General features: G+C 42.3%; 3 protein-coding genes across 3 annotated transcripts; 2 read left to right on the top strand and 1 right to left on the bottom strand.

Moving 5' to 3' along the window:
* The first annotated feature begins 951 nt into the window (after positions 1 to 951).
* LOC142956180 (MICOS complex subunit MIC26-like) lies at positions 952 to 1,840 on the top strand. The gene has a single exon (XM_076097579.1). The coding sequence runs from the start codon at positions 967 to 969 to the stop codon at positions 1,591 to 1,593; it is 627 nt and encodes a 208-aa protein (XP_075953694.1). The 5' UTR covers positions 952 to 966; the 3' UTR covers positions 1,594 to 1,840.
* A 322-nt stretch (positions 1,841 to 2,162) lies between these two features.
* Positions 2,163 to 6,065, bottom strand: eif3f (eukaryotic translation initiation factor 3, subunit F). Its single transcript, XM_076097576.1, has 8 exons — positions 5,911 to 6,065; positions 5,411 to 5,481; positions 4,476 to 4,555; positions 4,248 to 4,385; positions 4,042 to 4,133; positions 3,119 to 3,255; positions 2,797 to 2,910; positions 2,163 to 2,472 (listed from the first exon to the last, which is right to left on the bottom strand). Exons 1-8 carry the CDS (start codon positions 6,020 to 6,022, stop codon positions 2,395 to 2,397), a joined length of 822 nt encoding a protein of 273 aa, XP_075953691.1. The 5' UTR covers positions 6,023 to 6,065; the 3' UTR covers positions 2,163 to 2,394.
* Positions 6,066 to 8,020: 1,955 nt separating this feature from the next.
* On the top strand, positions 8,021 to 16,838 carry kcnj9 (potassium inwardly rectifying channel subfamily J member 9). The gene is made up of 7 exons (XM_076097575.1): positions 8,021 to 8,330; positions 9,500 to 9,713; positions 10,994 to 11,195; positions 12,261 to 12,453; positions 12,709 to 12,906; positions 14,466 to 14,596; positions 16,572 to 16,838. Exons 1-7 carry the CDS (start codon positions 8,021 to 8,023, stop codon positions 16,836 to 16,838), a joined length of 1,515 nt encoding a protein of 504 aa, XP_075953690.1.
* Positions 16,839 to 20,531: the final 3,693 nt, after the last annotated feature.

The raw sequence follows: 20,531 nt of genomic DNA, 5'->3' as shown, positions 1-20,531 counted from the left end.
TAACGCTATATAGTTAACGTTATATCCCCAAACAGGAACAACTATACAACTCCTTGTAAACTATTCGATAAACATAAATTATTAGCGTTTGCCTGAATGTGTAGCCTACGTATAGCTGCTGCTACATTATTGAATGTTTGGACTGTTGCTGTCGACGCTAGATCCGTGGCAACCAGTGACGTCATAGTGACGGATGAGGAAACCCGCGAAGAAAATGAATGAATGAAAACTGGAATGAATAAATGAATACAAAAGTCACAGCGATGTTATTAACAGTATAGTAAGTGTATTAAGCACAAGACCGGTAATAATCAGTTAAAAATAATAGTAAAATAGACTAAAACACATTTAGTTATTAATTAATAACGTACTAAACAGTGAATCAATTAAAACACCATTTGATTAAAAAGTTATAGTAAAATAAGAGTAGAAGTAGAAAAAATAAAAAGGTCAAGTCCCATTATTTAAAAACTTGCAAAGTGTCGAAGTAGTCAGAATATCATAACTGATGCATTAACGTCTAGCAGCATTTTAATATCGACTTTGGTTTGAGTTATTTTAGGTACTTTGTATGTTGTTGTACACTGTATTTAATAAGCAGTTTGATCTATAACAAGGTAACAATTATTATAAGAAGATCGTGTTTGGTATTTTAAAGGGTTAATCTGCAAAGTAGTTGTAAAATGTAGTAACATTTAATTATAAAGTTGCATAAAATGTAAATACTGAACCTCACAGTAAAACAAGTGCCTACATTTTCCACCAGTAACTGCCTATTAAATAACATAAATAATGGAATAACCATTTTATATCACTTAATGTATTTATGGTAAACAACCCGTATATATAAAAACCTTTCCAAAGACTACCTTGTGCTCTTCAAGCGAAATAAACGTGAACTAAAAGGCGGCGTGATTGTCGCTTCGACTAGCCACCAGTAATGTCCCTCCTCAGACACCGTAGTGAATGCATGAGCCGGCAGCGATCATTTTGAAGGTGACGGGTAGCGCCATGCCGGGAGCTGCGAGTTTGTTGCCGAGCCCCGTATTCGCTGCTGCTCCTGCCGGTGACGGAGAGACAGAGACCACCGCTCCTCTGCTCCGGGACGAGCTGACTCTGTACAGCGCTCCTCCGCAGCAGAAGTCTCCGTACGAGGAGCCTCCTGAAGCGGGTCAGCTGGAGCAGAGAGTCGCCACCATCAGGAAGTTAACGGAGCCATACACGGGCTGGTGTCGGGGCACCTATGACCAAATTAAACCCAAAGTTCAAAGTGCTGTCAAGTTTGGGAGTGACTCCTACGCCTACTTGAAGAACCCGCCGAAGGACTTCTATCCCCGGGCGGGAGTCATCGGCTTCACCGGTATCTTGGGGCTGTTTCTTGCCAGAGGCTCCCGGGCGAAAAGGCTAATCTACCCGGTGGGCCTGATGACCGTGAGCGCCTCCCTCTACTACCCGGAGCAGGCTGCGACCATCGTGAAGTCGACCGGCGACTCCGTGTACGACCGAGCGGTGCAGAGCTACGCTGCCCTGGAGAGGATGGTGAAGCCTCGGAGCAAAGCCGAGAACGGCACCGACTCAGACATCAAACCATGAGGACACCAGTGTGACTCTGCAACAGCTTAGCAATGACAAATCTGATTTTTGTGTGAACCAGCAGATTGACATGTGCTACCCAGACAGGCTGTAATCGTATCTGTGTGACTTCCTCATGCCCACTTTCTTGCACTAAGCTTCACATGTACCTCAGGCCGGGCATGGCCTGTCACAATGTGAAGGATTTAACTATGCTTCTGATTTGAATATTTATGTAGAGAATTAATAAAAAAATAATCAACTGTCTTCTTGCATTTAAGTCTTTGGACATTTATTTTGGCAATATACACCAATCAAAAGAATAATAATGTAAAAATATCTTCATTGTCAGTTAAATATAAGTTCGACTTCCTTGACTTATATGAAAATATTTTAGTTTTGGACACAAAATAAGCAATTTTAAACATCACTACAGGCTCTAGGAAATTCTATAGAGCAAATGATTAACCCATTAGTTAAGAAAATGACTAGATATGTCTCGTCATGTGTCTAATAATCAATAATTAATATAATCATCAGTTGCTGCCCTAGAATGTCAAACATCATGAAAGCTGCACCGAAGGCGTTAACAGTGATAACTGAGCTCTGGGACATTTATTCAAAAAAAGCCAGATTACATTATTAGCAATACAACCTTTTTCCATAAGAATTAAATTGCATTATTTGTAGTAACATTACCAAAGACCTAAGGGTTAACACGGTATGACTGTTAAACATCTTTATTCATCTCTGCCAAAAAAAAAAAAAGAAGAAAAAAAATTGTAAAAAATTAAATATGAATCACTTCAAATGAAATCCGCCTCAGAGCAGCACCAGCTTCTCATTCAGAGCAATCTGTGCTTGGGTGAGGTTGGACAGGTAGGTCACCATCAACAGGTCCTGCAACAAACAAAACAGAGCTTTTACATTTGGTTATCACGAGCTTGTTCATGGTGATGCAACATGAGTCCAGATGTAACAACTACTCGTGTTCCTATGATGGACAAGAGCTAAGTGAAGAAGAATTAGACAAGAGGAGCCAGGAGAGCACGAACAAAAGGAAACAAAGCCTGAATTTATGCTGTAGTGCAACAAGTACATTGATAATGGAAAGCTGAAGGAGACGAACTAAATCCAATGAGGCAAAAAACAACAATCAGTGAAAAATTCTTTATCTGAGAAATTAACGTAGATGCAGTTTTCTAGCGGACAAGGAGCACTTACATTGATGTTGGAATTGAGCATGTTCTCAAAGTCCTCGGCTGAGATGGTGGGCACCTTGTTGACCAGGTCCATCAGGAAGCGACCCACGCTGTTGTCTGCCGCCACTTTGCCAGACTGAGACAGATCGAACAGCATTAGCTCTACAGCCACCATAAACCTGATTACTTCACAAATGATCTCTAGAGACACAGCAGCGCTGGACCAGGACCAGCAAAAAACAAACAGCAGAGGGCGTTGCTTTGTCATTTCCTATGCTTAGAAACAATGGACTAATCATATCCGATTGAAGTCGCACCATCGGTCCACTTGCTCCAACACTCACCACAACATCATCAATGTATGCCAGCATGGTGGTCAGCATGTCCTGTACTCTGGCTGCAGAGCCAGCCACCTGGGACAGGTCAGAGGTCAGCCCCTTGGTGCGACTCGGAAGTACGCGCGTCCTCTGCAGGAGGTCCACTGCAACAAACAGTTGGGATTGTTAGAGTACAGAACTACAAATACCAGCCAAGTACTAAGTCAGTTAGAATAAATGATATTGGCTTGGAAAAATACATCATTAGGGGCCATTTACATGTCGCGGTTTTTGCTCCGTCATCCTGAGATGAAAATAGTGCAACTTTTGGAACGCATGTCATGTGACAAGGAACAACCAATCACAGCTGGCAGATATCTTTTCGTTCTTCCGTAAATATCAGTTTTCGGCAAATACATGGAGAGGTTAATCATTTTAGTGCAGGATTTCCCGGAGCTTTACCATCTGTTCCACAGATTGTTTTACTTGGCTTGACTGAAGGACTGAACATCCGGTTGAAAGGTCAGCCAAATTGAGCAGTAAAGCTACTGTGCGGGATTTACGGTGCTGGAAATCCACTTATCCGTGTTTAGTTTAGTCAATGAGGCCTACTGTCAAATTACCGCAACTTCATTATCATCGCTGTGGCCGAAGGCAGGTTTTGGTTGCTTAGTAATGGCAGGCGCAGTAGTAGTGCATCACCCCCTAAGCACCTTGGGTAACAGGATAAAAGCAGCATGGCTGGTGTTTTCAATGCGTTTTTAACAACATATGAACGGCCACATAGGCAGTATCTTAGATGATTTTCTAATGACATGCACACCAGGTTTACAGACACTGCAATTAATATATTTCTCCCCAACTACAAAAAAAATATCACGATAAGAGATATTTAGTCAGGAAGCATTTGTTTCCAAACAATCATCTTAATTTACTGTTTGTATTCTTACCGCCTATCCTCTCAGTGTCATAGTAGACATACTTGACAGTCAGTGGGGTGAACATCACACCAACTGTCTTTCCTGGCACACCCATCTGCGCACTGTGTGGGAGATACACAAGAACATTCAAACACACAGTCTCAATCTGTAGCTGATCACACACAACAACAACAACAACAACAACAAAAGAGTCTACGACAGGAATATCAGCCCACCTGACATAGGCGCGGATGCTCATCTTGCCACTCTGCAGAGCTGTATCCATTGTCAGGTGAATGGGGTTGGTGGCCTCGCGGCTGTAGTACTCGTGAATGAGCACCGAGTGTTCTGTTATGTCAAAGCCAGTGGCGTACCTGTGAGGACAGATGTCACTGTGGTGAGATTGTTTTTTTCTTCTTCTCTAATTCAATCTTTGATATTTTAAATTCGCTCAGCTGACGCACCATCCGATGATGACCTCGGTGGGCGACACCCTCTTGTGGAGCTCGTACATGTTCTTTGCAAACTCCATGTCCACAGCAACCTGTTAGCAAAGAGGATCACATTTGCCACTGCTTTACAAAACAAGAAAAGTAGTTTAACTCGTTATGCATTACGGCCCTTTTTTGATTAATATATATTATTGGATTATAACTATAGATTAATTATTGTCTTCATCACTTATATGTTGCAGCTGGTAAAGGTGGAGCCAAATTGAATCACTGTATATACTTTGTACTACATCATAGTTTATTTGTTGATTTACATTTAGTATTAGGAATCTGAAGCTGAAAAGTAACTAGTAACTAATATTGTCAAAGAAATGTAGTGAAGTAAAAATTGCAATATTTGTTTAAGTATCTCAACATTGTACTTAAGTACTGTACTTGAGTGGCCTATATGTACTAAGATACATTACACCACTACTAGAGCACAAAGATCTAGCCTCTTAATATTGCTCTCAAATTGCAGCAGATTGATGCTTTTAGCTTTAAATTGTTTGACATTTTCTTTAGGGGGCGCATGCTGCCAGACCCCCACTAGGGTCCACCACCCCAAAAATCCTTTAGGAAACACAGAATTATCTTCTGCAGGACGAGATCATGTAGGATTTCCAATCAAATTATCATGAAGCCTCTTGTCACACAAATACAAGACTGAATGACATAATCATAAGTAATAAGATGAAGGTCCAAGGCTTTAGTTCAGTAACATAACTCTTGTGTCTATATAATGTTGGAGTTTGTGATTGATGTTACTCAGTTTCTGCATAACAATATCCCATTAAGGCTGACAAAACAATCTGGAGAAGTCTGACTGTGCACTAGTGTCTGTTCATGTATTAAAGCCAAGCTAGGTTTACCTACAGTCAGTGAGTAAAATGAGTTTCAGAACTTACCTCATCTTCAGACTCATTGTGGGGGACAGAGAAGCAGTTGGTCACCTCAATAGAGTGCTTCTCAATAGTACCTGCGAAGGACAAACGGTAAAAGTCAAAGTTAGGCTTTAGTGTTGAGCTAACCGCCTTAGCATTGTTAGCTAGCAAACAAGAGGGTACATGGGAGGCTAGAATAATGACGACCACAAACACAGGCTAACATCAACGTCAATAACAACGTTCAGTGCTGGTTGATATGTGTCACAGTAGTAAACAAATTCATCAGAACGGTTAGATGACTTGGCAGATATTGTTTCCATCGTTATCATTTCAGCGAACAGCCAGCTGTTATAAGAGACGCTGCGAGCTAGCTAGCTGTTTTTGGGGTTAGCTTCTACAGGACTGATTCCAAGCCGACATGTGTTAGCATCGACGCTAACGTTAGCATCGAAGCTAACGTTAGCCGGCTAGCCCGTCAACCTGTTTTATCACAAAGCAAAATCCCTCAACTTTCTGCTTACCCAACAGGGTCCCGATAACACGACTCGCTCCCTCATTTCTCCGCTCGTAAGAGTCACAGATAGAAGCGAGAACGACGGGGTGAATCTTCACCGCTGGCCCGTAAACCGACATCTTGGAAAAGGACTGACGGACGTTGCGTCAGTGAACAGATATATCACCACCTAGTGGCCGGAGGCCGAACAGCGGTTCTTAATATAAACGCTAATTATAATCAAGTCACTGATACCGTTGATGATACAATTTAGTGTGTGTCTGCATCAGATATTAGGAGAAGTTATTCTAACAGGAAAAAGGGGGGTTTTGCTTATTATTGCATAGAACAGCCCAAAATAAACAAATATATTTGCATTAAAACGAAACCATTTAGGCCTATTAAAAATCGAAATAAGCTATAATATACTATGTAATTTTGACCAGACGTTGAATACAATATATTTATGATATCACATTTTAAAAAAAGCCTTTGCATGTTCCTCAGAGGAGGGAGATGACTCTGTTATTGTAATGTTTGTAGGGCTGTGCTGATGACAGCATCCTCCGCCGCTCAGTGGCTCCACACCTGACTGACTCCATCAGATGCACAGATGATGGAGCTCTCTACGCTGCCGGGCTATTATCCTGTCGCCACCATTTCGCATGTCCACTGCCCGACTCATGATCTACAAACGCCGTAATAATTTCTCTCTGATTGTTTTTTTGCCGTTTTTTTCTTTATTTCCCTCTTTTTTCATGCGCGGTCATTCAGCGGATGGTGTGTTCGCCCTCTATTTATTGTGCTGAGTGGTCGCATCGAGGTGGTCTTTTGTTTTTTCTCTCTCCTGGAAAAGCGAACAGGAGCGGACAGATGCTGCAACGCTGGTAAACACCAGAAATGGGTGTCATCGAACCAAGGCTGCCAGTCGCGGTTCGCTCTTGGAGCAGATTTTCATTTTTCTTACGATAAACCATCTGCCCAATCCAGATCTTACACATCTATACGTTGCTACACTGAGCAGGTAAGATTTCGATCATTCTTAGCTGTCTGACAAATAGTCCTCAAAGCTTAGAATTGGTCTGTTGTCTGTATTCTATTGGCTGGTGAACAGACACCCTCTAATAGAGGCTATTTCTGATGCATCCATCAGGCGTAGTGCGTCATCTTGATTGTCACCATCAGTCTCCTCTTGCGTGCATCCCCCAATTGTCCAAATGGACGCACATCGTGCAAGGCTAAAGAGGACTAGGAGTCCATTTTACTGTGCGAATAAATATAAAAAACACTCCATGTCTCACTGTCCACAAACGTACAGTATTTCAGTTTCTCTTATTTATACGCCACTTATGTAAGAAATCCCAGCAGGCCTGCAGCATGAACCAACCACATTTAACAAAGCAGTAAGTGCACTTACACAACACAACACACACACACACACACACACACACACACACACACACACACACACACACATGCATGGACCACACACACACACACGCACACACCAAGGTGCTTTATGAAACATGCTAATTTATCTTTAGTGATTTATCTTTAGTAAAGGTCATTAGGTATCCTATAAGAGTATTGAGACCCTAAACCAAGGTGATGGCTTGATCCTCATCCGTACACGGTGGAAGTGGCTCGACTATGCAGATTAGCAGAGAAAGTGATTTATTCTCCCTTCACCTCTAATTTAAAAGTTGTAAAATCAACCTCAAACGCTGTGATTTCCTTCTTTATTTTTTGCTCATTTTGCTTTTAAAAAGAGGTGAAATGATGAAACAGGCAGAGACAGGAAGTCAGATCTGTGTGGCAAGCAACACAGACGCTACAGACCTAGAAAAGAAAGCTGTATCTTTAGATAAATTAAAGGGACTGAAAAGCTCCTGAAGTATGGATGCTATTTCTTTAAAAAAAATCACCTGTCGTGAATTAGTGTGACAGCAAAACAGCTAATCGATTTCAGGATTTCATGTGATCATTGTGTTCTTCTCCTATGTTCCAGGCTTCAGTCAGGCAAACAAATGGTCCAATCAATAGCCTTTGGACAGAGACTGCCATAGGGAGGATATCAATAACACGCTAATACACCTGACACAAACACAAACACACACACACACACACTCACACGGACCATGGCGCTTGAGAACTCGGTCTTTCCCGGCCGCCCGGACTCTCTCTCGCTCCCTGTGGAGGAGAAGGGGGAAGGGGAAAAAGTGGAGGTGGCCACCGAGGCCACGGCCTCCCCTGGAGTCTTCAACCTATCGGAGGAGCTGGGCCCCGTCGGCACCACAGACACGGAGCTGCCACCTCCGCCCTTAGTTAAGGTCAAGAGGTCGTTTCAGAACAAGCTGGCTGAGCGGCAGGCCCAAGCCAATGAGCCCCGCAAGAAGACCCAGGGGCCGGAGAAGGAGAAGGAGAAGGAGAGGGGGAGGTTCGGGTGGGGTGAGTGACTCTGCATGTGACTTACTTTCCTTTTTAATGAAGAAATAAATGTTGATAAAGAGATTTGGAGCTTGTGACTGACTCTGGATTCCACAAACACATACTTTGTGTTGACTAAAATTGTGCACCTCCTTCTACTCCACGACTCGCAATTTGGACCGTTCTATAGAGGTTCATCCCTCAGCGATTTTGACAGTCTTGCACATATTGTTTCTCCAGTCACTCTGCTCTTTGTTGGCTCCAGTTGCTCTCCTCTTTGCTGTACGTTCTTTGGTTTTTGCGCGACGATACCTGCAAGAGGCACAAAATTAGACAATCAAGCCACAGCAGACTTTTACCAAAATCAAAAACATGTCCAGTTTTGGTGTCGCTTTCTTAAAGAGCAGTCGAAGAGCAAGGACTTTTTTAAAATTCATACCAGAATATCAACATACAGGAAGACGTTTATAATGAAAAGGCAGAGACACTGACATTTAGGGCTGAATTGTTCCTTCAAACCTGATGACTTCATAGGTTTAGTAGGATGCACGCTCACTGATACACTGTTGTTGTCAGGGCTGGAAAAAAACAACACAAAACTGGATCGTTTTGCATTCTACATATGTCATAATCTCAGTTGTGTCTGAGTGCACCCACAGTAAAAAGGCTCACTACAAAGAAACAACAGGTCCCTTTAGGTTTGTACAGTAACTAAAGTCCAATGAGTGTTTGACGGTGTTGTCCTGTCGCACTTCATCTCCTCTCTTCCCTTGTCTGTTGTCATTTCCGTGATGCCTTCTTCACCAGCCTGGCTTTCTCTCTGAGCCACCGCATCTCTCTGAGCAGTTTTGTCCTCCTGCCACCTTCCTCTGTTTATCCTCCAATCTCCTCGCGTGCCTTCATTCAACTCGCATCCTGCGACTTGCAGTCAGAGCTGTATCTTCAAACGGCGACACTTGTCAGTAATGTAGAAAGGCATCCGTGTTCACGTTTTTGAAGTATTCTAAAGGGTTTTGAAAGGGTTTCTTGGAACACAGCCTTATGCAACTAAGACACCTGTTAAGACTCATCTTCAACCTTGTTTACATCGTAGAAAAACCACCAACACTAATACTGCACGTACATATACATTAACCCAAACTTCTGTAACCACATCGTGTTGCTTTTTCTCTCTCTCCGGCCCTCGCCAGGCCGGACTAAGCGTAAGAGACAGCGCTACGTGGAGAAGAACGGTCGCTGCAACGTGCAGCACGGTAACATGCGGGAGCATTACCGCTACCTGACCGACATCTTCACCACGCTGGTGGACCTCAACTGGCGCTGCTCGCTCTTCGTCTTCGTCATGGCCTACGCCGTCACGTGGCTCTTCTTCGGGGCCATCTGGTACCTCATAGCCTACTGTCGGTAAGGCTGTCGAGAAGAGGAGGAAGACGTTTGTTTAGTTTATTTAGCGCTAGATCAAAAGTCCTACAGCTCAAGAGAACAAAAGTATTTCAGACATTGTGGCAAAATTGGTATTATCGAAAACAGGGCTTTCCTTTTCTGTGTGCTTTCTTCTTTCCTCATTCTTGCTACTTAAAGGAATAGTTTGACATTTTTTGGGAATGTGCTCATTCACATTTTTTGAGTTAGATGGGAAGATTGTTACCACTCTTATATCTGTATGATAAATATGAAGTTACATCAGGGAGAAGTTAGTTTAGCTTTGTTTAACCCGTACAAAAACTGACGGCTGATTTTTTCCTAACCTTCAGACAGAGTCAGGCTAGCTGTTTCCCCCTGTTTCCAGTCTTTGTGCTAAGCTAAGCTAACCTTCTCTTTGCTGTGTCTTCATAAATAACAGACTGATTCTCAGCAAACTCAAGGGAAGAAGAGCCAATTATCATATTTCCCCAAAAATGTGCATTCATCACGCGATCACCAGGAGGCAACACCAGCTTTTTAATTGCTCAAAGATGGAGGATGACCACCTCTTTGAGAGAGTGACCAGCGTTGCGAGACATTTCTGCAACGAAGGCTTAAAAAAGCCCAACTTTTCAGCCCCCCAAAAAAAGCAGATGACAAAGCAGTATTAATGTCACAGTGTACTTCATCATGATGAGTTACCTCTTCACTAGATGTGTCTGATGGATCCGCCGCTCTAATTAGCTAACGTATTTGTCTCGTAAAAATCGTGACCTCTTTATATCAATTACAGGACACCTTAAGCTGTGCCAGAGAGCTGTCAGTGTTATTGCAATCCCTTTGGTCACCAACACAGGTCAATACAAATCATATATTATATAGACTACTTAACACCACTTTCGTTAATGAGCTCTCCCGCTCTGGCCGGAGCTGTGTTAATCAGGACCATTATCCAGCGTAGCGAGTAGTTTCAAAGAGAATCTGCCGGCTCGTAGTGGCTCAGGACAGATAAACCAGCACGGTGAAGACCCTGCACGTGATGATTTACAATGGAAAAAGTATGTTTTTGCAGCATCAACAAAAAGTGTGAATCATTATGGTTAATATGAGGATTACTTCTATTCATTATCAGAATTAGCTGAAAGGAGACGAGTCGTATTTCTGCACCTCTGTTCTTAGAATATAACTCTTCTCGCTCTCTGTCTATTTTTTCCTCTTGACACCCACTTTGCCAACCTCCCCCTTTTCTCACACATCCCCCCCCCCCCCCCTCCCTCCAGGGGTGATCTGGACCACCTGGAGGATGAGACGTGGACGCCGTGCGTCAACAATGTCAACGGCTTCATCTCGGCCTTCCTCTTCTCCATCGAGACAGAGACCACCATTGGCTACGGCCACCGCGTCATCACCGACCAGTGTCCAGTGGGCACCATGCTGCTGCTGCTGCAAGCTATACTGGGCTCGATGGTCAACGCCTTCATGGTGAGCACCGGGGCTGCTACAAGACTGAGGAATGGGAAAATCACTTTCAGAAAGCAATAGCAAAAAAAAGATCAGATTCAGATTACGTTGAAGGCATCATGTATTCTGATTAACGTTGTTGATGAAGAAGATTATTATGTTCATTTAAAGAAAAATATTTTCACAGTATTTTGATTTTGAGACTATTAGACTTCACATAAATTGAAAAATTTCACTTACAGAAACCTCTAAATTGAATGTTTCAATATTTTTACTTTTACAGGACATAATCATACAAAAATATTCTTTGCCATAACTGACACTGAATTATTTCTGACCATCGGATATCAGATTGTGTCAAACCTGCTATACAGGACATCAGGAGGCTAAAGAGAAATATAAAGCGTACAAAATAGTTTTTTAAAATTATTAGTGTTCAAAATGTTCAAATTATCTTATTTCATTTAGAAAGGCGCCTAAATAATCTAAAACAAATGTAAATGCTGTTTGACCTGTTTGATTACGAGGGCTCCTCTTCGCTCAACTAAATCAAATAAAGAATTAATACACATTTGTTTTCTTCTTGAGCCTAGAGAGAAGCGTGCATGCATCAATACCGTGCAGACAAAATGACACTAATTTGGTGCAGATGAAACGCTTCCTGAAAAATAATATATACACATAAAAAATGTGCTGATGGAGCTCGATTTTTCCCTCCAAGTAAGCACTCTTTTGATGAGGATGAATCCCACATGCCGACGTCCGAGCAGAATCATGTTTATGCATGTTTGCTGGACGCATGCCATATTAGTAACCGGGCTGTTTTACTATTCATATTAGATAATGAGTCTGAGGTCAACTCAAGTGTCACTACTGCGTTTTAAGACTGAACACTGGAAATAGCTCAAAGTATTGTTTGTCTACATCACTGTTAATTATGAAAAACAAGAGAAGTCAATAATCCTTTGCTTCTCCGGTTACTGCAAATATTTGATTCTGTTGCTCTGTGTGTCTTTGAGTTTTCACCTCCCCCCTTCCTTGTCCCCCCCCCCCCCCCCCCCCCCCCCCCTCCTCCTCTCTGCGCAGGTCGGCTGTATGTTTGTGAAGATCTCGCAGCCCAACAAACGGGCAGAGACGCTGGTGTTCTCCAAACACGCCGTCATCTCTCTGAGAGACGACAAGCTCTGCCTGATGTTCAGGGTGGGCGACCTGCGGAGCTCCCACATCGTAGGGGCCAACATGAGGGCCAAGCTCATCAAGTCCAAGCAGACGCAGGAGGGTGAGACTGCCAGATTAATCATAGTATGGGTGCAGATTTCACACTAATGGGACTAGCATGATGACTACAGCGACCACAACTTCTACTTGTAATAGTACAACTATCTTTAAAACAGCTACCAGAGGTGGAACACAGAGTAGATTCTATGGTTATGCTGTTATGACTCAATCAGGAGGATCTTGATTTATAAATAAAGAAAAGTGCTCATCTCCTCCTTTTCCGTTTCCTCACCTCCTGTTTTGTCGTCTCCCTCAGGCGAGTTCATCCCTCTGGACCAGACAGACATCAGCGTGGGCTTCGAGACGGGCGACGATCGTCTCTTCCTGGTCTCTCCGCTGGTGATCTCCCATGAGATCGACATGCATTCACCCTTCTGGGACATGTCGCAGGCCCAGCTGGAGAAGGAGGACTTTGAGATCGTGGTGATCCTGGAGGGAATGGTGGAGGCAACCGGTGAGGATCGTGTCAAACGTTGTTAAAGTGAAGTAATAAGAATGCAAACATTAAAATCGTCCATCTGTCTTTGGTAAAGCATTCCCCCTGACATTTAGAGGCATGTAATCTTAAAAGTCTGGCAGTTTTGAATAACACAGATAAAATAATCAACATAAAAATGACAGAGCAGGATATGATTGTATGTCACGTTTGCATATGTGGAAGAATGAAAAATGTGCTGTTAAAAATCCCTGTGCAGTGAATGATTACTGGAAAGTGACAAAAAGAAATGCATATATATTTAAAATGTATTAAAGTACAAGCCATATAAACAATACCATTAACAATGTTTTATCACCTCAAGGGCTTTAAATGATTTGTTGTAGATTAAAAAAAATAAAACAATGTAACAGCATTGTTTTTTATGGGAAATAATGCCGTGCAATTTAATTTGACTGTAAAGTTGTAATGGCCTCTATGATGTAAATGCATGTTTTTGCTGCAACAACAAGTATTGAGCATTAGGAAATTAATCTTGCAGATGCATACAACAGTCTGATATTACAGTAATACCGTCACTGTTTTACAGAAAGCAAACCCTGTCCAAAGCTGTCCATTAGAAAATGAAATTCCCCTTCCAGGATATCTGAGTTTAGATCTGCAATATATTGTTTGAGAGCTCTCCATCTCTTCTCCGTCGTTCGGGAAGCTTTTAGAGCCTTTTGATGCTGCGATTACAGGGGAAATATACATATATTTAGACACAAGTATATTTAGGTGAATGTGTTATATAATAGGAAACAAATCACTGGAAAGTATCACTGGAGCTTGTGTCCTTCAGAGGGACAGTTTTGTGCTCTTATGCTGTACATTCTCATGACTTAACTGTTGATTTAGGGAGCAGTCTTTTAAAATATATTGGTATAGAAGATTAAAAAGTGTTAGTGTGTGCAACAAGCAGGCAGAGAAACCACCCAGATCCCCACACCAGTTAATGTGTGTCAGCGAACACTCATCTGCCCTTGAGCAAGGCACCGACCCCTTACGGACTAACTCCCTGTTAATCACACTTATCTCTGCTCATAGATCCCCTCAGACGTGACACATTTAGAGGCAGAGTTTGCGACGTTCGTGGCTGTATTTCAGAGTCTGACAGGAACAAATAGCGAGTTCCCTGTACCGGGGAATGATTTAGACGGGCCCTGTTTATCTCTTTTCTCTTTATCTCATATTGTCTTATGTCAGATTCATTCTGAGAAGGATGATGTGCTCAACTGATCCTCACTGGTTGGCAGGAATTCAGTGTATCAGAGCTATACATGATGCGTCTTCCATGAGGTAAAGGTGGCCTCTCTGCCTACTCCAAATATTGATTCCCTGAGTCAGAGTGCTGGTAGAGAGTTAGGAGGAAGTATAAGTATTCATATGAAGACACCTCGCCAATTTAAACAGTTTGTGACTAAATTAATGATCTCTGCCAGTTTCAGGTGTGTTGCGTTGACTTTGATCTTTGCCCAGTTCTTTCCTCTTTTGCATCACGAGGGTGCTCATCAGTGTTGCTGTGTCTGTGTGTGCAGGGATGACGTGCCAGGCGAGGAGCTCCTATCTAGCGGAGGAAGTCATGTGGGGTCACAGGTTCAGCCCGATGATGTTGCTGGCAAAGGGCTTCTTTGACATCGACTACGGAGCCTTTCATCACACGTTTGAGGTGAGGGATTTCCAAGCTGGGGACAAACTACAGGCCGGGAGTGTTTGATTTGGTAAAGCAGCTCAGGACTTTTTTGATGAGTCCGTTTTAATTAGGGCTCAGTTTGGTAGCTCTAACAATTAAAACATTTCATCCTAAATGTCAAACTGTTATGACATTTTTCACTGCTGTTAAACCTTTTATCGGAGGAGGCAAACATGCCAGTTCTTCCTCCGACTACAAGTGTTTGAGTAAGTTGTTGTCCCTATTCCTGTCTCCGCCTACATGTATAACTGAGTTCTCACGCTTGTTCTCCCGGGGATGTTGAAAGGCATGCTGGGAAATGCAGGAACTCGAACAGAAGTATTTATTTCATGTTTATTTCGGTAGGGACATAGCATGGACCAATGCCACACACCGCAGCTTTTATAATCCATGCCTATCCTTAGATGGGCTTTTATACAAATGTACACAGAGAGCACAGACACGAATACAATAACAACATGCTAAAGAACTAATAAAAGAAGCACTTCATCACACATTGCAACATGTTTGACCTCTCTTTAAAACTGCTTCAAACCGAGTTCAAAATGAATCATCAATTAATCATTTTGACTTCTGTGGGTGAGTTGAAAGCAGGTCGTACTCGGTGTTAGGCGATGCAGGCGGAGGAGAAAAGGGGATACTGATCAAGTAAACCACAACATTTAAAGGAATAGTTTACTTATGTGTTTTCTTGCTGAGAGTAAAGTGAGAAGATTGATGCCACTCTGATATTTGTCTGTTAAATATGAAGCTACCACCAGCAGCTGGTTAGCTTAGCTTAGCATAGAGACTGGAAACAGGGACAAACAGCTAGCCTGGCTCTGTTTGACTTGCTGTAGTCTACGCTGTTTGCACTTCTCGAGATGACAAGATCCCGATCTATAGCGCATGTCATTAAGCGGATGGTACAAGTGCATTAAGGGAGTGTCCATGCTAGTTAAACAGCACATAATCTGGACGCAAAGTAAGGCGCAAAGGGGTTGTATGTTGTCACTTAAGTAATCAGTGTTTTAGGGTGTAACATGAATTAAACCCATCAGAGTGTCATATCCCACTCCCTTTAAAAGGCCAGGTGCTCCTTCCCCTGGCACTTTGCTATTTAATTGGCCTATTCAGCAAATTGGAGAAACGAGCGGTTTTCTGCTGAGGAAACAAATCTGCTCGTTTGCGAAGTGAAAGCATGCCGGCACACCATATAAGGGAGCAGCGGACCCTCCGCCGTCTCTCAATCCCCCCCGTCCCTTTAACAATTCCATTTCACTGCACATGAGCAAACACACAACAACCTATTTAACTGACGAGGAAGGCGCTGCTGCTGCACCTCCCTGTGTGTTCACCAAGCGGAGTGTACGGAAAATACTGTGCCATTGACTTTAGACTTGGCTTTGTTTGTCATTGGCTCAATGGCTTTCTGCTGCCTCAAGATAGCACTGCGCCAACAATGCGCCTGACCACACCTCATTTAAAGACCTACACGTACGTTTGCTCCACACAACCTGAGCACTGGGCGTGAAAATGACAACTGCGTAGGTCTTGAAACCAGCTGTGACAGTTGGGCTGAGCTGTGTGCCACTTTTCGCCGCTTTTCGCCGCTTTTCGCCGGATGGGAGATGTAGGGCCCCAGGAATTGACACTTTGGCTTCTTTACGGGTTAAACAAAGGAGAACGAGATTTAACATGTTAATTAGTGCGCTTTAAAGGTGCTGGATTCTGTTACTTTTAGACAGAGCCAGGCTAGCTGTTTCTAGTCTTTAAACTAAGCTAATATAATAAAGCTCAGATAAATCTCATCACGGAAGCAAATAAGTGTATTTCCCAAAAAGGCTAAAATCTAGCTCAGTGAATGGGGCTTCTTTTTGCCATCTTGGCAACGCTAATCTCTTCTTTAAGTGGAAATCTGAAATAAGAGTTTAGTGATTTGACCAACTCTACTCGTTTCCCCTCCTCCAAGGTGGACACGCCCTCCGTCTCTGCACGTGAGCTCTCATTGGCTGCGGCCAGACTGGACGCTCACCTCTACTGGTCCATCTCCAGCAGGCTGGACGAGGAGCCCACCCTGACCAACCAGGCGGCCAAGCAGCCGGACAGCGGCTCGGCCAACAGCAAAGGAGGGGAGCCGACCTTCATCGTGGGAGAGATGACGGACATCCAGGAGCAGACAGGACTGGGCGAGCTGAACGGCAGCGTCGCCACCGACCAGTCCGAATCAGAGGCCTAGAACAGACAATGTTTACAAAGACCTTCATTTTAACGCCACCTCACCACAATTTGTGTTTGCAAATCTTTTCTTTCAAGGCAAATGAGTAGTTTCATTGTGCCCAGTTCTACAGTATATGCCATATCTTGCGTTACCACATGAAAGCGTCCATTTATTGATATTTTGTCTTTTATTATTTCTATGTTGATCTTTGTTACAAGTGTACTGTACGTGTGCTATCTTTTATTTTTTTGTTCTTCGATCTGTGTTGTTAGCTCCAATCACCCTTGCCTATATCTACATTTAAATGACAAAACTATGCTTTAGGTGGAGTCAACACTAGTATATCCGGTGGACCACGGCAGAATGTTGCAAAAAAGATGACGAGGCGGTTGCTTGTGCAGAGTCACGTGTGTGGATTGTTCACATTTAAAAATAAGTGCCGTGCATAGACGCTTTATGTTCACCTGCGCATGAATATCACTAGATGATATTGAAGTATAGACTGAAATGGTAGTAACTTCAAATTTCTTTAGATGCAAAGATTGTTCTGAGGTTTATTGTACATCAATCAGGTGTTAACATGGTGGGAAATGAACACTTTCCCACAGCCGCTGGTATATTTGTATACTCTGGTAGAAACTTCATTAGGCCACAAACCATCATGTGGTGCTAGAAACAATGTTTATAAATATATATTTGGCTTCTTTAGGCACAGAGTATATTGTTTGTTTGTTAAAGAGTAACTTAAAGGAATATATTTAATTTTTTGAAGAGGGGTTGTGTGAGGGACTCATTCATAGTCAGTGTGTTACTTACAGTGGATGGCAGTCGGCACGCCCCCAGTTTAGAGAAACAGACAGGAGTACCAGCACGGGAGCAGAGCAATGTGCTTCTGTGGACATCAGCCAAACGTGTTTTAGCCACCTACAAAAGAGTGTACGCCATATTTGGAATATTTTCACCGCTTTACCTTGCCGTCAGACAGCCCTTTCCAAATGGGGAACTGATTATCTATGTTATCTTCAAAGCCACACGAGACTCCTTTGACAAAATAATCCGAACTAACCCTTTAAAACACCAAAGTCACAGAATAACTCATACAAACTGACCGATCAAAGCAGCGGCAGAGCAGCAGCTCCTGTGTTCTGCAAGGTAAAAGTACTGTTTTTGTCAGTGGAGTCTTGTGGCTTTGAAGAGAGAAAAGATAACAGCCTTAATTTCCCGTCATAAAAGGGTTGTCTGACGGCAAGGCAAAGCCGTGAAAATATCCTAAATGTAGCGTACGTACACTTTAACTAATATTAATTATTTTAAGGTGCGTCTTTCTTTTTAGCTGCTGCCCACGTCAACAGCAGCACATCGCTTTGCTCCTGTACATCACTGCAGCAACGTGGGAAGTTAAACCAGATGAGGTCACGAAAAACACGATTTAAGTTACTCTTTAATAACCCCAGTATGAATTAGCTGACATTCCTAACTGCACTCTCACATTATGGTGACTAGAGTAACCATCCACAACCTTTAACATATAGAGAGGGGACAACTCGAGTGTGCCTGTGGCTTCGTTTCAAGGATTATCTATCTTCTGTTCCCAGCCGAGTAGAAATTAAAAGCACAACAGTGTCCTGCTCAGTTTAGCCCAAAACCCCTGCTTCTGCTGCTGTGTAGATATGTGGCCATTTCTACTTGATGTTTTTAATATGTAATACAACTAGAGTTAATAAACTGCAGTATATTGCAGAAAAAAACTTTGTGTGATATTCTGCGGAAGGGCTCCATACATAGAAGTACGCTATATTTACATACTGTGCGTACTGAAGCGTTGATATGAAACATGTGTCAGAATGCAGAAAAGAGTTAGACTTTACCCTAAATGATGTCATAGAACATGGACTAGATCTTAAACACAACAGACAGTAAAAGACATTTGTCTTCTACTTCATTACATTTCAGAGGGAAGTATTTTTACCTCACTACATTTATTTTAAAGCTATAGTTACTTTGCAGATGAATTGTTGCTAAACTACTCAACGGTACATGAAGTTAAAATGAGCATCACATCCACCAGCTACAACATTAAAATGCAGCAAAGTCATTAATGCAGCCTCGATAGTATAACCGATATATAATACAATTACAGGGACAGTGGTAATGGAGTACATTTACATTGCAGTATTGCTTCTTTTACTTAGGTATACCTGAATATTTCTTTCTTCACTGTATTAAAATACATAAAATCAATTACTGGTACGTTTTGGAGTATGGAGAGTCTACCGAATGTATTTTTGTTGTTCAAAGTGATGAATTATTACCGACTCATAAGTGAGGAGATACACAGAGTGGACCTATTGATCATTAGGATACTAAGGAGACTACTTTGTAGGACACAAGTACACACAGTTTTTCCTTTAACAAGGATCCTCAAAGAAGTCCTTCACCTTAGACCTCGACAAAAAATTCCTGTTTATTTCCTTGTTTTTTATGTTATTTAGTACAGTACAGAAATATATTAAGTAAAGAGCATTGGTGAAGATCATTTACTTGAGTAAAAGTAACAACAACATTAATTACTTTATCACAACTAAAAGTCCTGTATTACTTTTTTTCAAAGTAAAACTACAGAAGGCAACAAAGTGTACTTAAAGAGTAGTACTACTATATATTTTACAGAATGGCCCCTGTCAGTGTTACAGAATTATAATATAGCACATTATTAATGCATTTACATATAATATGACAAGTGACTGTAGCTGTCGACTGTAGTGAACGCTTACTGCATTGAAACTGCTTTCCCTGTTTAGACCTGCCAAGGGACTACAGATGAGAATTATCTTAAAGCTATAATCTGGTACGGTGCATCAAATGGTGACATTCATGTTTTAAACTCTACATGGTCCCTTTTAAATAAAATTAAAAAACGACACTTTTTCCCCCCTCGTGTTGTACAATCAATCACTGGTGACCTAGTAGGTTACTATTTGACTAATGGCCCACATTGAACATATATTGATGTGTCTCATTAGAAATTCCAGCCTGGGATCTCAGCACCAGGAGAAGAAGTCAGCATATTTGGTTACTAGGCAGAATCGTGGCTTTAAAAAAAGAAAAAAAAAAAAAAAAAGCCACATTAAATGTCTTTCTCTGTCTTGGCTGCTAGATGGCGTTAAAGATCCCATGCATCTTCCTCCAGCCACACTGAGCCCTATCGGTGTGTTATGAGACGGGGTCCCCATCTCAGCTGTCTCCTAGGCAACCGGGGGCTGGGGACAGGGAGAGGGCAGAATGTGTGTGTGTGTGTGTGTGTGTGTGTGTGTGTGTGTGTAGGTGTGTGTGTTTAAACTGGACCCTCACAACTGACGGGGGGAGTTTATGAGGATTGTCAGAGAGTTGATGTTGAATATAGTTTGATATTTGTGTAACAATGGATGATGATGACGCACTGCAGTGACCTTCAGGTTTTAGTTTTTTTTTTAACGTGTTAGAGTAAAATCTAACATATAGTTTTAGTATCTAAATAAGTCCTTTCTTGGTCACTAAACAGGATGAAACAGGACAGGCTGAAACGAAACAGTTAGACGTCAATATAACGCTGGAAACATCTCCAGCAGGTGTGACGTTGCTTTTAGCTTTCGCCTCACGTCGTGTGACCGGAATCAGACATGTTTTGTTTGGGAGTGAAAGGCTAAGTGCAAGTTTAATAGTTTCCAGTGA

The sequence above is a fragment of the Anarhichas minor genome, unplaced genomic scaffold (genome assembly GCF_050575085.1).
Source record: "Anarhichas minor isolate MPS153535 unplaced genomic scaffold, ASM5057508v1 ptg000024l, whole genome shotgun sequence".
In the NCBI taxonomy this organism is placed as follows: domain Eukaryota; kingdom Metazoa; phylum Chordata; class Actinopteri; order Perciformes; family Anarhichadidae; genus Anarhichas; species Anarhichas minor.
This window is presented reverse-complemented; position numbering and strand designations above follow the sequence as displayed.